The sequence below is a fragment of the Mya arenaria genome, chromosome 5 (assembly GCF_026914265.1).
Source record: "Mya arenaria isolate MELC-2E11 chromosome 5, ASM2691426v1".
NCBI classification, from domain to species: Eukaryota; Metazoa; Mollusca; class Bivalvia; order Myida; family Myidae; genus Mya; species Mya arenaria.
This window is the reverse complement of record NC_069126.1, coordinates 34,597,673-34,618,093: the sequence shown is the minus strand read 5'-3', so window position 1 is coordinate 34,618,093 and position 20,421 is coordinate 34,597,673. Positions and strand designations below refer to the sequence as shown.

The following is a 20,421-nucleotide window of genomic DNA, read 5'->3' as shown; positions in this document are numbered from 1 at the left end:
TTTTTAGTTATCAAATTTGATTTCTACCTTTTTTTCTTTTAAAAGTATGAATAATATAACTTATGTTAAAGAGCCGGGTCAGACACAGTTCTGTACAACATGTATAATGTCTTCCCCATTAGCACATGTGACTACTCAATAAATGGCGCTTTACACATCAAACAAAAAGTAAGACGAAATAGATTCAGAAAAATATTGGAGGTAAATAAATAGGACGAAAGGAAAGAGGAAATGACTCGCTGCTCAAGATGATTTAAAGTTCTTTTATTAAATGTAAAATAGTTTAAAACATCGCAAATGTTTTGATTAAACAGAATAATATAATATACAAGAGTACAGTTAAAATGTATACAAAAAATATAACGTATGTTAAAGAGCCGGGTTAGACACAAGTTTCGTACAACATGTATAATGTCTTCCCAATTAGCACATGTGATTCATCAATAAATGGCGCATTACACATCAAACAAAAAGTAAAACGAAATCGATTTAGGAAAATATTCGAGATAATTCAGACGAAAATGGAAAGAGATCAGAATAGAAGGTACCTGATTGGCTGCTCTAAAGATGATCTACGGTTGAAAATGAATGTAATGGCATGGAAACATTCTGGCCTTATTATGATGAACATAGGGGTTATTCTGTGAAACGTTTATATGAATGGATATTCGTTCTTGAGTAAATAGATTAGAAATCAAAAACAATTCTGTCCTCAAGTAAAGTGTTATTAAATACTTCACTGGTTCCTTTTACGAGCATGGATTACTGACTATAAATGGTGTCCCAACAATTTTTGTCTACTCTACCCCCATGGTACTTCAATTTTAAATGGTCAACAGTATATTCTACACGTACTGTATAGTCGTCCTTAAAATGTACAATAGTTTAACACATCGCAAATATTCTGATTGAACATAATAATATTACATACAAGTGTAAATATGGATTTCATATACAAAATAAGATAAATATATCCCTTAAATTATGAAGAAAATCATAACATTTACTCATTATCTAATATTAATGGAACAAGCAACTCAGACTCTAAATATAAAAAAAACACTGTTAAAATATTTTACAATATCAGTTAAAATTTTCTCTTTATATGGAGAGTATAACATATATACAACAGGTTTAATGGTACCAAATACAATATAAATGTCAAGTAATGCATGTTTGTATATACACAACAATGGAAAATTATATACATTCAAAATCAGTGGCAGGGTGGCTTTTAAGTCGAGGAATAAAGACAACTTTACTCGTAAAGTTATTAAAGATAACATCTTCATTTTAAAGAAGGATATACATGAGTAATTGCTTATGGTGTTTGTTTTATTTGTTTATAATTGCAGGACTTTGGAACATAGAATCGAAAGCAAATTTCTAAATTCCAAACTGCATAAGGAGAACCAAAATGTAAATGATTTGAATAATATGGATACAGTTTAAATGTTGAAAACAATTTTAAGTTATTTGTACTACACTGCAAGATGTATTATAGATTTTAGTTACGAAATTGAAACAGTTTCTAATAATAAGTTTATTTAAATACAAAAGACTTGGAACGTACACAATACAGAAAAGAGCCGCCTTACCTCTTTCTTATTATAACTGCTCGTATTTATTTCTATAGTTGTGTATGTTGTATGAGTAGTGTGGTATACTAATACTAAATGATAAGAAGTCAATAAAAATAGCAGTTATTACAGTTACTGAGCAATTATTAAACAACAACATCGACAACAACAACGGGCGATGCGTATTAAAGAAACAAATCGAGACCTAATCTAAAAAATTGAAGGATTTATTTCATTTTCCTATTTTTAATGAACTACTTTAAGCCAAGCAAATCAGAGTCCATATTTACAAAAGCACTGTAATAATATTTTAAAATATCAGTTACAAATGACATATTTAATGTTCATATAGATCTGCCATTTTAATGTGAACAAACATTAAAAACTGTTGTTGCACAACGTTTCATTTATTGCGTTGTTTAGTTTTTAATAGAATATTCAAAGACTGCTTTCATATAGACTTATACTTTACATATGATGAGCAACACATTGTTATTATAAGTTCATACTAAATTGTCAAAGCTTATAAAGTATGAACCTGATTTGCAATCCAATAAGATGAGTGAAATGATAGTGTTTTAGCACTTTTTTATATGTACAAATATATGTTCATAAACCTAATGTGATTCATTATATCACATAGTACAAACACAACTGTTTATTTATACAACTTGGTGACAGTAGAGCTAACGAAACACAATTCAGGTTGGTCCTATGTTTTGATGTAATCTATAAAGCAAACATCTGTTGGCTGGAAAAAGAAGAATTAAATGGATATACCTTAATACCTGTAACAATAATAGAAGATCATTACAAGCTAAACTAAGAGCTCTACTATGAACAGATGTAAAAACAGAACGAAAATAGCTTTATTTTGACGTAAAGTCTCAGTAACGAAATTAAAAATAAATAATGATTCTAAGCTTAAAATAACAAAAAACAGCAACACTATTTAAACGTTTGCGTGATAAAGGTCGCGAAAGAAATAATAGGAAAATGAATGTCTTTGGGCACTGCCAGAAAGGATGTTTATAATCAGTTTCTAGTGGTGAATAATGACCAACATTAAGTATTAGCTATTTTAACAATAAAGCTGGCAATAATTTAAAGGTTTCTAAAATAAGAGTTCCGTTCATAAGTAATCTTAATGAGATGTAACATGCCATGCATTGCTAACGTTTAAGTAATGTTTTTTAAGCGTCCCTTTCGTCAAACAATTGTCCACAAAAAGATTATAACTTACAGTTCAGTATCATGTATCGAGAGATAGGGAAAGTCCACATCTGAAATGTATAAAAATTATGCACAACAACAAAACAGTTTTATGCTAAAATGCAAGATACTATTTTCATAATAACATAGAGTAACGAAATCAAGTTTAATGTTTTACTTAGGGACTGGTACGTCTGTACTGCTTGACGTATAGGAACTCATTCAGAGATATTTTGTTTTAAAATATTTAGATTTTTATTGAATTTGTTATCCAATTTTCTATCATCAGTAATTTTCACCTTACATTGTTTTAACATTTCAGCTTAATGGTGATTAATGACCTCTACCACACACTTAATCGAATACACAGTGAGCATTGTATCAATCGGAGAACTCATTGTTTTAATTTACAACGCGTTTGATAATATTCTGGCCGTCGCTCAAAACATATACACTTCGTCAAGAGTCCTCCATACCTTTTTACTAGGAGAGGCAATTACAACTCAGGACTGAATAGACTAAATTGTAAGAAGAAAACATTTACCCGATTGGCTGTGTATCCAAGAGTCTCGAAGATGATGCGTTTTTTCCCCTGAAATACATTGCAAGTCTCTATCGCTCTCTCTGAAAATAAGACAATATAAGGATCCTGTACAGACATATATCACTCAGCAAAATTCACAAAGTTATTTTGCATGTTTTTATACATGTTTAAAACCTGCAATAACTGAGCTTAAAACTGTATTTCTTTGATATCTATGCACATAGATAAATTGAAAGGCGGCATGAATGTTTAAATTGCGGTACTGTTTATTTAATGCTCTTATTTACCACACTGCACTTTGTTTTTATCGAAATATCTTTTTTAAGTTAGGTTATCCCCTAATTATCACCGAGAATAAAGTTTTACAAATAATTCAGTTGTAGAAATAACGTGCGATGATAAGATTGAAGACGACATTGTAATTTGGTGCTGAAATAGCAAAGCAATATTGAATTGGTATTACTTATGACAATATAGGGGAAATTGATAGGAAAGCTCACCTATTTAAATTAGCATTGATAATAAATAATCATTTAAATGTGGATCGCAATGATATAAAACAAACTTGTAACGGAAGCCGAAGTTTACTAGAAAACGTCTCCTTTTTCTTTCAATTGTTAAGTTAAACTGACATTAAGATAGGGGTAAAAAATGATTATTCAACTATTACGAAACGTGATATCATTACTAAGCATTCACTTATTTGCACAGAATATATGTGGTATAACAACGTTATCGTTTATTAAAGGTTCTTATAGCCATTTGGTCCACAACCCAATTGCATTGACTGTGGTTCTCACCATTCGAAAATGGTGCATTGTCTGAAAATTATGGCATACAAAATTGAAGGATTTATTTCATTTTCCTATTTTCAATTAACTACTTTAAGCCAAGCAAGTCAGAGTCAACATATGCAAAACCAGTGTAAAAATATTTTAAAATATCAGTTACAAATGACATATTTCATGTTCATATAGATCTGCCATTTTAATGTGAACAAACATTAAAAACTGTTGTTGCACAACGTTACATTTAAACGATTGCGTTGTTTAGTTTTTAATAGAATATTCAAAGACTGCTTTCATATAGACTAATACTTTACATATGATGAGCAACACATTGTAAGTATAAGTTAATACTAAACTGTAAAAGCTTATAAAGTATGAACCTGATTTGCAATCCAATAAGAATGAGTGAAATATTACTTATTTAGCACTTTTTTATATGTACAAATATATGTTCATCAATCTAATGTGATTCATTCTATCACATAGTACAAACACAACTGTTTATTTATACAGTTTTGTGACAGTAGAGCTAACGAAATGCAATCCATAAATTTAAATCAAACTTCTGTCTGGAAAAAGAAGAAAACAATGGATATACCTTAATACCTGTAACAATAATAGAAGATGATTACAAGCTATACTTAGAGCTCTACTATGAACAGATAAAATAATGGAACGAAAATAGCTTTATTTTGACGTAATGTCTCAGTAACGAAATTAAAAATAAATAAAGGTTGTAAGCTTAAAATAACAAAAAAAACACTATTTAAACGTTTGCGTGATAAAAGGTCGCGAAAGAAATAATACGAAAATGAATGTCTTTGGGCACTGCCAGAAAGGATGTTTATAATCAGTTTCTAGTGGTGAATAATGACCAACATTTAGTATTAGCTATTTTAACAATAAAGCTGGCAATAATTTAAAAGTTTCTAAAATAGGAGTTTCATTCATAAGCAATCTGAATGAGATGTAACATGCCGTGCATTGCCAACATTTAAGTAATGTTTTTTAAGCGTCTCTTTCGTCAAAAAATTGTCCTGGAAAGAGATTATGACTTACATTTCAATATCATGTATCGAAACGATTTTTCCTTCATGGACAGAGATGTCCTCATCTGAAATGTATAAAAAATATGCACAACAACAAAACAGTTTTATCCTAAAATGCAAGATACTATTTCATAATAGCATCGAGTAACGAAATCAATTTTAATGTTTTACTTAGGGACTGGTACGTCTGTACTGCTAGTCCACCTAAATGGCCGTCAACCAGTCTTTTGACAATTTTTAGACTATGGCAGACTGGTGACGTCCACCATCCCAGCAAAAAGTAGCAAACGGGCCTTGCGCAGAGGATCCTCGCGGCCACAATTTTTAAATTATCTTTGTTATAAATTCAAATTTCTACGAAAATATCATTGCCTTCTATCAAACACACATTTATTCATGTCATTATGCCAAAAAAAACATGTTCAGATACCATAATGCACTTACATGCATCGATTGTATCCATTAATCTGTAAATCTAGGACAAATCTGACAGGTTGTGTACATGTATGAAACGGGGTAGAGGATTTCGAATATTTTGGTCGTTAATAGGCTCGGTTAAATAACACTATTAAAATGCAACCATTTCAATGCGCTGAACGCTAACGTGTTTGATGGGTCAAGTTGGGAGAAGTTGATGATGATGATGTTCGTGATGATGATGATGATGATTAGGTATCACCATTTTTGAACACTGTTGCGTTGCTCTGCACAATACATAGAAAAGGGAGGATAACTGTGACTGCGCACAGGGTTAACCATCATTGACGGATGGGTACAAATTTATTCGATAAAAATCAACATGTATAAAAAAAAGGTGGACTGCTACGCTCATTTCGTGACCCAGAGTATATTTATGTGAAAATAACGACTCTAACGACAAATCCAACCCAGTTAAGATCACTGTTAGGTACATTTGTAACAATTATATCATTATTAATCAACATCGATGCATAATATTACTATATATTCTTTCGCCCAGTGTTAAATGGTAGAGAATTGTAGCGTTACAGGGATACACATGAAATTTCAAAATAATAAAAAAGTATCCCTGATCGCTCATTATTGTAGCTACTGTACTGCTTGATGTATAGCAACTCATTCAGAGATATTTTGTTTCAAAATATTTAGATTTTTATTGAATTTGTAATCCAATTTTCTATCATCAGTAATTTTGACCTTTAATTAATTTAACATTTCAGCTAAATGGCGATTAATAACCACTACCACACACTTAATCGAATACATAGTGAGCATTGTATCAATCGGAGAACACATTGTTCTAATTTACAACGCGTTTGATAATACACTGGCCGTAGCTCAATACATATACACTTCGTCAAGAGTACTCTATACTTTTTTACTAGGAGAGGCAATTCCAACTCAAGACTAAATAAACTAAATTGTAAGAAGAAAAATTTACCCGATTGGCTGTCTCTAACGCTCTCTCTGAAAATAAGACAATATAAGGATCCTGTACAGACATATATCACTCAGCAAAATTCACAAAGTTATTTTGCATGTTTTTATACATGTTCAAAACCTGCAATAACTGAGCTTAAAAACTGTATTTCTTTGATATCTGTGCACATAGATAAATTGAAAGGTGACACGAATGTTTGAATTGCGTTACTGTTTATTTAATGCTCTTATTTATCACATTGCACGCTGTTTTATCGAAATATCTTCAATAAGTTAGGATATCACCTAATTATCACCGAGAAGAAAGTTTTACAAATCATTCCGTTATAAATATAACGTGCGATGAAAAGATTGAAGACGACATTGTTATTTGGTGCTGAAATAGCAAAGCAATATTGAATTGGTATAACTTAAGACAATAAAATGCCAAATTGATAGGAAAGCTCACCTATCTAAATAAGCATTGATACTAAATAAACATTTAAATGTGGATCTCAATGATATAAAAAAAACTTTCAACGGAAGCCGAAGTCTACAAGAAAATGTATCCATATTCTTTCAATAGTAAAGTTAAACTGACATTAAGATAGGGGTAAGATAATGACTTTTCAACTTTTAAGACAAGTGACATCATTACTAAGCATTCACTTATTTGCACAGAACATATGTGGTATAACATGTGGTATAACAACGTGTTCGTTTATTAAAGGTTCTTAAAGCCATTTGGTCCACAACCCAATTGCATTGACTGTGGTTCTCACCATTCGAAAATGGTGCATTGTCTGTACATTATGGTATACTCGTTTTGTATTAAGATTCTTTGGTAAAGATTTTAATCTTAAAAGAGAAACATTATAGTTAAACCGTCGATACATGGCGGCTACCAAGCATTTAATCGAATACATCGAGCATTGTATTAATCGGAAAACACATAGTTTTAATTAACAACGCATTTGATAATATACTGGCTGCCGCACAATACATATACATTTCGTCAAGAGGAATCTAAACTAAAGAGAAGCAATAACAATTCAGGACTGAATACACTATATGTAAATAGAAAACATTTACCCGACTGGCTGTGTTCCCACGTGTCTCGATTTTGCCGCTTTTTTCCCCCTTGAACGAAACCTAGGCATACTTTCCCTAATCTGAAAATGAAATAATACAAGGATCTTGTACAGACTTATATCACACACCAAAATTTCAGAAGTTAATTTGCATTTTTTCTGTATACATGTTCTTAACAAAAACCATGTAAAATTAAGAATAATTGTCTAAAAACTGTATATATATATTATCTGGTTACATAGATAAATTAAGAGGCAGCACGACTGTTTGAATTCCGGTACTGTTTATTTAATGCTATTATTTACCAAATTGCACGTTTTTATCGAGCTATCTTTTTTAAGTAAGGATATGACCTGATTATCGCCGAGAAGAAAGTGTTTCAAATTATTCCGTTACAAATAAAACTTGCGATGATAAGATTGAAGTTGAAATTGTTAGTTCGTGCTGATATAACAAAGCAATATTAAATGGGTATGTTGTATGAAATTAAAGTGCTGATATGATAGAAAAGATCAGCAACTAACATTTACCTTGATACAAATAATCTTGTACATGTGGATCTTAATGATATTAAACTTAATGCAAACGTAGGTAGTTAATTAGAAATAAAGTGCTTTCTCTACGGGTGTGTAGCTTCATTGCCGGAAACCTTCTAGTTCAATTTTTCTAACGACTTCAAGTGAGACATACCGGGATTGAAAGGAAAACGTTTTCCTATGTTAATGTTATTTTAAAGTCTTTAACACATATAATAACAAGCAGTTTTGTTGCAGTTGAATATTTATTGAATATACAAATGTATACACAAACATGCCAATACTAATTATACGCATTAAAAAGGGACAGTATTGTATTATTATCAATATGATGTGGAATTATGATGTTATTAGTGAGTAGAAATACACAACATCCAATAACTAATACAAATGAAACAAAACGAACTTTAAGCCTAAACACGACAGATTTATTCCTTATACATGTTTTAATGAACTACTTAAAGATAGACAACTCTGAAAATACATCTGCACCGTTAGAATAATTAACAATTTAGTTACAAATAACATATTTAATGTTTATATATATCCGCATTTTGCATGTGAACAAACATTTAAAAACTGTTTGTTGCACAATGTTAAAGACAAACAAATGTGTTGTTTAGATTCAAATATAATATTCAAAGACTGCCTTCATAGAGACCAATACAGGAGTAGAATCGAAACTATAGCTTTCTTTAAAGTGCCTTTTAAATGTTTCAAATGATAAATAAATGAAATGTACATCACGCTTACAGATTAAATAAACTAAATTCTAATTCGTATATCTTTTTTCAAATCGGGTATAAATAGAGTATATTTGTTGATTTCAGTTTAAGATCGAATTGTATTTTAAGAGATTGATAGAAACCATACATAAAGATAGTTTTTCTACGACCTTACACTGAAATCAACATTATCTCTGTTTCGTTAATGCTTATGTCGGAGTTCTATTAGTACTTTAAATTATTGTATAATACACCCCTATTTGAAAAGCTACCCATGAGACGCTCCTCACCTAAATATTATAGCTGACGGCGTAGATTGTGCACACATTTTGAAAACATTATTAATAAATGAACTTTTATTAATGCATCTATGTTCCAAATAATAACAGTAAATGCACGAAAGCACTTTTAAATTAAACAGGGCATGAATACTTGACCAAATTACTACGCCGCCATTTATTAAATGAAATATTTAAAGGTCGAACATGTTAGCAAATCATTTGAGGATTAACATTGGATAAACTATATTTCTTATGTATATAGTTTATTTCATGATATATTAATATTCAGTCAACCCTCACTGTCAAAGACCAGTCTGACTTGCTTGAAGATAGGTCGCTTTACAGGTAAAGAGTGAAGATCACGCTAGGTTCTTGACAAATCTTGAGGCGAGGTTGGAGTAAGAAATCATCAGTTAATCTGTTACTTGGTGTGTGAATATTCCGGGAAGTTTTGTATTACAAAGACAAACAACAGTTCAAAAAGTCATTTGATCGATGATATATATGTTACCTCGTGATTATTTTCGAACAGTTGTTTTCCTCTGTAATTTGTTTTGTATGAAAGGATATGTTCGAACGTTCAGCTTCAACGTTAAAGAAAACGTTTGAAAAAAAAGTGATTACCATTTTCTGAATTTATGTATTTAAATTTATGCTACCTTTTTAAATATCAAATCATTCTTTTATGGTAACATTCTCTGGCTCAAAAGTGACGTGTTTAGTTTTGATCAAGGGTAAGTAACTACAATTGGTTTTTAAAGGTAGTTCTTAAAGTTAATATTTTCACTCCTTAGTTTACAGTGAAAATATCAAATTGGTATTCTCACTAATGTTTTTTTTAGAGATTAACTTCCATATTTCATCGAAAAGCATGAAATAAATACTGATATTGAAGATCAATTACAGTTATGTAACTTAGTTGTCTGATAGCCCTTAACCCAAAGGTGAAGAAGTATTTGACATTGCATACACGATTGTGTGATATGTCTTCAAGTACAAGCATGTCGTAAGTCAATCAGTGGCGATTACCTGTATTGATGATCAAATATAGTTGTAGACCTTAATTTCCTGAGATCCTGGATCCCTTGTACGGAAATTTGAGATATCACTATAAATTCTTAAATTCCGAAACCTCTGCCCCCAACTTTTCTAAGTCCATCATATATAGTTTTTTGTATTAATTGTATGGTGACTTTGTCAATTACTCAAACGATTTTGAGATATTACAAGAAATATCCATTCCTGCTGAAAAACTTAAACCAAGTTCTCTAAGTCTAAGAGGCTATAAATTGTAGTGTGTAACATGTATTTATCTTAATTGTCTGACGGCCCTGAACAGAAAGGTCAAGTATTATGTCCATTTCACCAATGACATCTTGCCTAAAAATTAAATAAGTCAATCAAGGGCTATAAAGTGTATTTACAATAATGTATAACTGTTTTAGTCAATCGTCCGCGTGAAGTAGCAAGTCAATGAAACGATTATTAAGATATACAAATCTAATTTTGCTGAAAAGACCTTTACCGGACCCGGACGCAGACGCCAACGTCGAATACAAACTTCGTATTCTTTCAATAGTAGAGCAAACATTATTTTAAGAAAGGGGTAACAAGATGACTATTCATCTATTACGACACGTGACATTATTTCTAAGCATTCGCTTATTTGCACAGAACATATGTGGAAAAACGGCGTGTATGTTTATTTAAGGTTTTTAAAGTCAGATGGTCAGCAACGCAATCATCTAAACTGTATATAAATTTTCTATTGTGATTCATATGTCAAGATTTTAACATTTTTAACAGCATTTTAACCGTCGATAAATGGCCGCTACACTGCAATTAGTCGAGTACATAATTAGCAAATTATCAATCGGAAAACACATAGTTTTAATTAACAACGCGTTTGATAATGCGGCCGTCGCACGATATATATACACATCGTCAAGAGGCCTCTTTTTCGAAATGAGGGGTGAAATTACATTTCAGGTTGAATATACTATAAGAAAGAAGAAAACGTTTACCCGTAAGGCTCTGTTCATGCTTTTCTCGGTGTTGGTGTGTATATATGTCCCTGCTCTGTTCATTCTTCTTCTCCTGAATCTAATAAGAACATATATCGCGCCCGCTGAAAATCAAAAAATAAAAGGATCTTGTACAGACTTATATCACTCACCAAAATTTCAGAAATTATAATTTGAATGTTCTTAACCAGGACCTGTCAAAATTGAGAATACATGTCTCAAAAATGTATTTTTTAATATCTGATCACATAGACGATTGTTTGAATTGGGTACTGTTTATTTAATCATTTTATTAACCACATTGCACGTACTTTATCGAAATATATTTCAGTTAGGATATGACTTGATAATTTCCTAGAAAAAAATGTTTCAAATCATTCCGGTACCAATATAACGTGTAACGATCAGATTGAAGATGAAATTGTAATTTCCTGCTGAAACAGCAAACTTATTGCAACATAGGTAGTTAGTGAGAAATAAGGCGCTGTCTCTATGGGTGTATAGCTTCAATGCCGGAAACGTCATCGTTTTTCAAGTACGACAGTCCGAGATTGAAAGGGAAACGTTTGTGCTAGGTAACGTAACTTGAAGAGCTTTAACGCATGTCATATAACAAGCAGCTTTGCTGCAGTTGAAAATTCATTTAATATATACACAAACATGTCAATCATGATTTTAGTAGAAAATGTAACAAACAGTAAATAAAAGAAATGTATCACAAATCAAAAGCATTTTCACATTTTATGACAGCAATAATGATTAAACAGAATAAAATTAACAAACAAGAGCAATTATGGTTTCCGTTTACAAAACAAATGAAAAAAAACTTTTATTATGAAGAAAAATCATGACATTTACTCAATAACTTATACTGATGACACAAAACGAATCCTAAGCCTAAAATGTGAAGGATTTATTCCTTGTACATGTTCTAATGAACTTCTTGAAGCGAGGCATCTCTGAAACTACACCTGCACCGTTAAAATATTATACTTTCTCAGTTAAATGTTTAAAAGTTCATATTAAAATCTCAAAGCTTTTCAGGTATGATTGCCAATCCAAAACGAATTGAGTAAAAGGTAATTTATTTAGCACTTTTCATGTATGAACATAAACTAAATGTGGCACACCCTTTCGTGAAATCAGACAACGTTTTCACTCGAATAATATTTGTATCACATAACACTAAAACAAGTCTTTATGTATACCACTGCGGCAGTAGAGTTAATAAAACACGTCAGGTTGTTCAGATGTTGTATTGCAATCTTTAAAAGATAACTTCTGTAGTCTGGAAAAAACAAAACAAAATAAAATGTAAACAACTTATGTTTATAACTATTATAGAAAATCATTACAAGCTATAATAAGAGCTCTTCTATACACAGATATTGAAAATGGAACAAAAAAGCTTTATTTTGACGAAAAATCTAAGTAACGAAATCAAAAGTTTGCTGATCCTAGGATTAAAATGGCAGATATCTGTTTAAACGTTTGCTGTATGGTGTTTGTTGATACAAATAGGTAAAATAAATTATTAACATAGTTTGCAAAATGGTCGCGAAAAAATATACGAGAATGAATGGGCACTGCCGGAATGAATGTTTACAATCAGTTTCTAGTGGTGAATAATAACAAACATTAGGTTTTAGCTATTTCAACAGTAAAGATTGCGATAATTTAAAGGCTTACTAAAAATAGGAGTTTTGTTCATCAGCAATCTGGGTGATATGTGACATGGTGAGCATTGTCAACATTTAAGTAAGGTGTTTTTTAAGCATCACTTTCGTCCCTATAATTTTCTTCAATGAGATATTTACTTACATTTCAGTATCATTTCTCAAAAGGATTGCCTCCTTAAACAGGTAGATTGCCTCCTCTAAAAAATAAAACAATGTGTTCACGAACACAACAGTTTAATGCCTTAGTATAAGAAACTATTATCACGATATTATCAATGTTGTCAATTTTTTTTTTCTTTAGCATTGAGTAATTTAATTAAGTTAAATGTATTACTTGGGTACCGGTATGTTTTTACTACTTGACGAATGGCGACCCATTTAAGAGATTTTGTTTAAAAATATTTCGATTTTTATTGAATTTGTCATCCAATCTACTATCATAAATATTTTACTTTTAATAGCTTTCGGGATAAGAGGCTACCCCAATATGCATGTGCATACCCATGTACATGACTCTTTACATTGCAAATGATTTGCCATGAAAGGAAAGGAAAAAAAATCATACATAAAAGCAATGATGCCACATTATCTGTAAAGGTCACTGTAATTTTAACCTTAAATGGCTTATTTCCTTTTTTGTTTCCGAACTTGGTACTTTGTACCAAGCACTCTTCGATTAGTTTGTAAAGCCTACTGATTAATATAATTTGCTTTATTTAGCTAAGAAGAAATCAGGTTAACAGCAGCATAAATAAAACATATATACAATTCACGATAATAACAGCATTTCTTGAAAATTCGATATTCATTGCTATAACTGAAAGACGATTTACAAACCAAAACTTTTATTAAAGTAATGAACTTTTTTACGCTGGTATTACCTCTCAAATATAATCATTAATAAATACAAAACAAATGGTGCACACAGTGTTGCATCGGTTTTAAAAACTCTGTCAAGTTGAAATTTTGGCCAAGGATTGCTTCGTTAAAGTTCAAGCAAATCTAAAATATTTCACACGTGTAGAAGTGGAGCATAGTATTTTATTAGCTAAGAAATATTTTCATATCCTTAATGACAAAACAATTATTTAGAAATTAATGTCATTTACTTGTTAACATCGGTTTTGACCCATGTAAGAACCCCGAAGAAGTCACGTGATTCCTCACCCTGGAATTGCAGTACAAGTTTGAGTCAAATTCTAGTATTGGCAGCCTAAGACTTCAGAACTTTGTTATATCGCAGACTATCCACAGCTATTGCTAACAAGTATTTTTTTTTGTAATAGCATAGCGCTACAAGAAAACAATTGATTTCAGGGTTATTTACATTTTTTACAAATTAAAACTGACTGAAATTCGAAATGACGTGGATTTTTTTGCCGCGATCAGGTTTAATTGCATAGCCCGAGAATGGCAATTAACATAACACGGATGGGAGCCTCGCTCAGCCAGGTTTATTAACAAAAACATGCGCAATCAAATGTAGATGAAATATTACTATATTCGAATAAAATGGTTGAATGACAAATAACATTTCAAAGATATTATAGCCCGTATAAAATACTGCAATTTAGGAGGGGGGAAAATCTCATCCGGATCCTGCCTAATTTTGAAATTTTCATTAACTGATAGAAAACATGCAGTCCATGGGAAGTTGCTCGTTGGAATCTTTTTTTTCAAATTTTAAATCCTTTTATATAGTATTGTTTGGCATCATTTGCGAAGCGCTTCCAACCCAAAACTACAGTCATGTTTAAAACAATAACGGGGCATAACTCAAAAATTATTAAAACAAAAGTAATTGGACTTGCATTATGACACATCCACATTCACTAATGGAAACATCTGTCTTCAATGGCATGCAGTGTTCTTGTGAAATGTACGGTGAAACTAATATTTTTTTCTGGCAGGGTCAGTGCATACCTGACGCATTTTGAATTGTACACATGTATTACATCAGCAGTTTAACTTTAAAATAAAAATACTAATGAAAATACGATTTTCAAGCATAATGAATGCCAACATTCAGCAAATAACATTAAACATTAATTAGCCTAACGTTGCTGGCCATTTACTTTAATTCTTGATTTTAGGGTTAAGCACTTGTCATTTTCGTGTTAGATGTGCATGCTCAGATATTCTGGAGTATGCGCCACTGGCAGATTGGTCCAAAGAGAACATGGACATTATCTCATATCTTAAATTATCTGGTATTTGTATAAAAACATGGTCGGACATTTGCATCTGTTGTAAAAAAATATTTTCTACAACTACCTACGCCACACCGTATATAATACGTTTGTGTAACCAGCTACCAGGCCAATTTTACACGGCAACCTCAGTCCGGGGATGTGCATTTGAGCATGTTACTTCAGTTTGTACATAATTTTAGTTCTGCTTGCGTCTCATTATAACCCTGCACAATCGCCTTGTACGAAAATGCTCCAAATACTCTGTAAAATAATGGAAAAGCAGTGTTTAAATTGTTTTTAACATGAGCCTGCTATGAATGACATTAATGATAGGTAAGTTCTAAACATACGCAAAATCGAAAGGAAATTCCTGAAAATAGTTGACATACATTATATTTACAGAACACTTAGAAAAGATCATTGTGAATGTTATGTTTAGGCAGTGATCAGTCATAATAAGGATACATTAGCTTCTCGTTTGAAAACAAAGATCGGTAAAACATGAAGTCGCTCGCGAGTGGTGTTCACATATCAAATATGAATTAAAAATATAGTTCATACATTTCAGTTCAACTCAACGTGAGACGAATTGGTCGGATTTGTGTTTATTTTGCGGTTTGTAATCAAACATTAACAATGTCGTTCTGTTTCCTCCATCTTTCGTAAAATGCGAAAAAATACGTTTAAATCTTCTTTCATGAAATTGTAACGGTATTTTGTAAACTCTGCAGTAGTTAAATCGTTGAATGACAAAAAAGTTTGCTTCATTCTTTATTTTAGATGAATACACAATATCATTTCTGATAAAAAATAAACGTATTCGCATTTATATGTATTTTCGAATCAATTTACGGAATGTAACGATGTTAAAATGTGTATGCAAGTCAGGTATCAGCGTGTTTTCCAGGTCAGAACATGTTCAATGATCTTACCGGCCTGAACGTGCCTTCTATGTTAAGGGTCATTCATTCCGGCAAAGAAAGGAAGTAGTCCCTATTTACATGCGCGTAGAAGGGCTTAAACACCCGATCCTGCCACACATTTAGCCTGTATTGATACCAGTCGTCATGAATGACATTTAATTAAAGATGGAAAATTAATGATAATTTTCGGTTTAAACTGTATATAAAGCTGCAAGTAGACTGTACACCTAATGAAGCTTGATTAATAAAAATAATGGTGATAAAATATCCCATAACATGAATTTAACGTGGTTCAGAAAGATTTCCAATTCATAATTGTATACTGCATTTTCTTACATTAGTGTTACTTTGCCTGCATTTTAAGTTTCAATTTCGATCCCCAGCTTTAAAATCAGACCTTTCAGAGTATAATCGATACAGAAAATATTATCGAGAAAAAACTAATGTTGAGCACTCAACCAGAAAAGGCAATGAAATAATACAATGGTAACTACAGAGACAATCTCAGTTGCCAATAAGTTGAAAACGATGAACTTGTGAAGAGCACAATGTTCAAGGCCTATCGCACAATGCATCAAAACAAATGTTTGGGTTACTGCTTTGGAAAAGTCAGAGACACAGGAGTTATTTGAGGTTTAAACTATGAAAACAGATTCTCAAAATTGTCCCAACTTGTATTAATTGAGTTGATATATATAAAGTAAAGAAACAAATGAACTCATAAACTCACTTTACTTAAATTGCTCTTGCCTATATAAATCTGTTTTGTATGGAAACCTCCAGAATGAATATAAACAAAACATATCTTCGTATATTAAAACTGAAATGTTCTTACAGCATTGGCCTAACGAAGTGCCATCAAAGCGCTAAAAGCGTTGAAAGGCTTTCGGCCTCCTACATTTTCTGTATATTCATGTAATTTGTAAAACAACTAAAAGAAATAATATGCATGCTCATGAATGAATTCCTTCGCGAATACTTTAAGATTGTTAATTTTGATACTCAATTAAATCAAAACCATGAAGTATAAGTCACTTGAAATACTCATTTGATATGTTTAATACCTAAATAGTTACAAAAGTATCGAGTGATACTTAATAGTATATGAAACCTCATCTAGAACTTTGATTTCTTAAACAATGCACTGCAACAGATAAAACATGTGGTCATTAGTTTAATTTAAATCTTCTCCTCACTGAAAACATGCATCGAATTTAAATTACTACGTGGGTTTTCCCTCTTAAGACTCAAGTAAATAGTTAATGGATGATATGTCACGCACAACAAAAACGCAAGTTAAAAACGATTTAATGCATTATTGTATGCACTCTAAAGTATGTCGTTTCAAAAAAGTAAAGTAAAAAAAAATATACATAGAGGCTAATTGTGTTTTTTTTCATTGTTAGATCGTAATATATTTCACCGAGTATGCACAAAACGATATTCAAAAGTCGCGTGTAATTGTGTAAATTATATTTTTTTACTGTTCACGAATTGAAATATTTTGCGATCTTAAACTGATAAAGGGCAGTTTTTTATTATATGCTTTAAAAGGATGTAAAATGACATTTTATAGTAGTTTTTCAGTACAGATCGCCAAATAATTTGCAAAATTAACATCATTTCAGAAATGACGTCGTTGAAATTGTGTCGTGCGCATTGACGTTTGAATTGAGAGCGGGCTATAATTTCAAAACAGTGATAATAACAAACCGTTATTACATTGTTTGAAACAGTGAAATAGCATTTTCCTTATACTGATCAATCTCAATAAACCACCAGAAAGCATATAAAATAAATAAGATTATTCAAACTCTGCAAAAATGAAGCATTCTCATGAATTATTATACTGTATTTGAAATTGGTGTGCCCCTTGATGGCAACGACTCATGTGCGTATGTTTTTTAAAAAAAACCCTGTAAATCCGGACCTCTGACACGCACGTGTCATAAAATCCTAGTATTCAAAAACCCTTTTATTCAACGAATTCAGGAAATATGTAAGTAAGCAATACTTGGCATGTTTTCTGGACGAATTGAAAAAAATGGGGGATATTATGATAGGACGCTTTTCTGGTGACCTGTTTCAATCCGAGTTCGGTGTGTAAACACGTATCCGCCGTGATGCAGGTCACCAGAAAAAGCATTACTATCGTAATACTCCAGTATATGCTTTTTTATTTTTTATTTTTCGGTTTCAATTTTATTTAAATACAATGTATACCGCTATCTGTCAAATTTCCAAAAATGAAATGGCTTGCGCGTGTGAATGTGTTAAGTACTTTTGTGTATTGAAGTCAAGGCTACCTCAGCGAAACAAGTCAGAAGTTTCATAATTCACTTTATTGAGAAAAATAAAAAAAAACTATTTTTATCTCACCAAACTAACATAATTACTCATTACTCATACGAAAACATTTATTAAATGTCACAACACAAAAAAAACAAACTTTAACTGTACTTTTTTTACGAGTATAAACAAATTGTCATTACACGAAGACGTAACGCGGCCATTTTAACAAAAGTTCGTGGAATTTTTGACGATCATTATATGTAGAACGGAGGGAAATTCGTGAGTCAATCGCTATTACTGTCAATGACGCGAATTCACCTCCTTTTTGTATTGGCGAGCTGCTCCTGTTTATGATAATGTTACGACTTATGAAATTCGAATTGGCTGGGACAAATAACTAATCCTTCTCCCGGGAATTGGCAAACAACAAGGTAATTGATAGGCATATAAAAAAATATGTATTATACGAATACGGGGGTCAGACTTTTTTTTAAATGATTTTTCTGAAGAAAATACCAAAAAAAAACCTTTCTGTTTCTCCTGCTCTAGTGATGAGCCGAGTACCATAAGCAATGCTTGTTCCCGTGCAACATTTATGTAGATTTTATATGTTCACGAGGTCATTTACTGTTTAAACACATTTAAAGTTCCGAACGTCTTAAAAATATAGTTCATGAAATCAAGACAATATTCCACGCTTTCTTGTTAAGATTTAGATGGAAAATGTTCTTCTGTCTTCAAATATTTTTTTATCATAATTACAAAATGTGAAATAATCGCATCACTTTTTAAAATATGGCCAATTAAGCATACTTTCGCCCAATTAATTTATTTACAAACATGTGGAATGATGTATTTTTGACCAATATGAATATGTTATTTTACACGCTTATAATACAGAAAAAAAAAACGTTATGACTGTATTAAACCGTAAACAAGGTATAGCCATCTTGGACACCATCTTGGATTTCTCAGCTTCGCATCGGCATTGAACAAAATGATTAGCCATTCCAGAAACTACAGACCTTTGCAAACAGTTTGGTATATGAAACTTGCTGTTGGCAGGCATTTACCATTTTGGTGATCTATACCTCTCCAAGTTTTCAGTTTTATAAAGCTTATTTTTAATTAAAAAACAAATAAACAATGGAAACTACAGGAATAAGTGTATTAACATTTTATTATGAATATCTTTAATTGATGATTGATGATCCTTGTCTGGGATGTGTAAAACCATGCGCAAACATAACCTTTGTATGTATCATCAAATCATAATACAACTTGGTGGCAGTGGTTATGGGTCAGTATGTATCAGTCAAGTTTGATATGTAGGTAAGTCGCCTAAGTTTAGCCGATCTTTCGTAAAACAAAAGTAGTTAATGTCTTGAGTAATAACTTATCTCGGTCAAGTTATATTTATTGGTTATCCCAAATTTGTTATAATTGTATTAAATAATATATACTAGTTTACGCACTCCTTTAATAATCGGAAATGGTATATGGTAAATACATGTTTTACAATATCATAGTAAGGTGATGAAACGCTGAGAGTACCCAGCACAAATGTCGAAAACTAAAACGAATACAGCGCTTTTTCACCAAAAATTGTGAAGAGGCCTAGTCTTTTCATTTTGGTAAATTTAAACCCCTGAAATTCTGCAAATAGGGAAATTTAAAAAGCGTTACCGTCTCAAAATGGAAAATTACACATATGAGGATTGAAGACACCTTTTAAACATGTGTCAAGGTATCCATATGAAACTTGGAACTCATGTTACAAAAAACAGGCTCATATCTAACATGTGAGTCTACTTCTAGCTATTTTTTTCAATTGTGACCTTTTTGATATGAAATGTGTACAAACACTCCAAAGGGTCAAGCTTGAAAGGTCTAAAATGTATGGACTTCCAATTGATACACATGTAGATCTTATGGGGGGAGAAATCATGTCTTTGATTCGTTTTTTTACCATGAGACAAGGACAGGAGAGGGAGAGAGATTAGTTTTGATCTTCAAAGAGTTGATTCTAAATTGAGGGAAAGATTTGATAACAATAAATGGACTAATTGGTCCTCGAATAATGTTTAAATTATACAGCATTCTTCT

The 20,421-nt window shown here is 31.6% G+C and overlaps 1 protein-coding gene across 3 annotated transcripts in view; it reads right to left on the bottom strand.

Annotated features, from left to right (window-relative positions):
- Positions 1–243: 243 nt before the first annotated feature.
- Positions 244–20,421, bottom strand: part of LOC128234082 (uncharacterized) — a 41,237-nt gene continuing 21,059 nt past the window's right edge. For all 3 annotated transcript variants that reach the window (XR_008260867.1, XM_052948073.1, XM_052948074.1), the window contains 5 exons: positions 11,230–11,333; positions 7,664–7,743; positions 3,337–6,619; positions 2,824–2,863; positions 244–2,331 (listed from right to left, as the gene is read on the bottom strand). Coding sequence is in view for 2 of the 3 variants with exons in the window: in XM_052948073.1 (XP_052804033.1) it covers positions 6,394–6,619; positions 7,664–7,743; positions 11,230–11,333 (410 nt within the window). In the remaining variant the exon portion in view is untranslated. The remainder of the gene's footprint in view (positions 2,332–2,823; positions 2,864–3,336; positions 6,620–7,663; positions 7,744–11,229; positions 11,334–20,421) is intronic.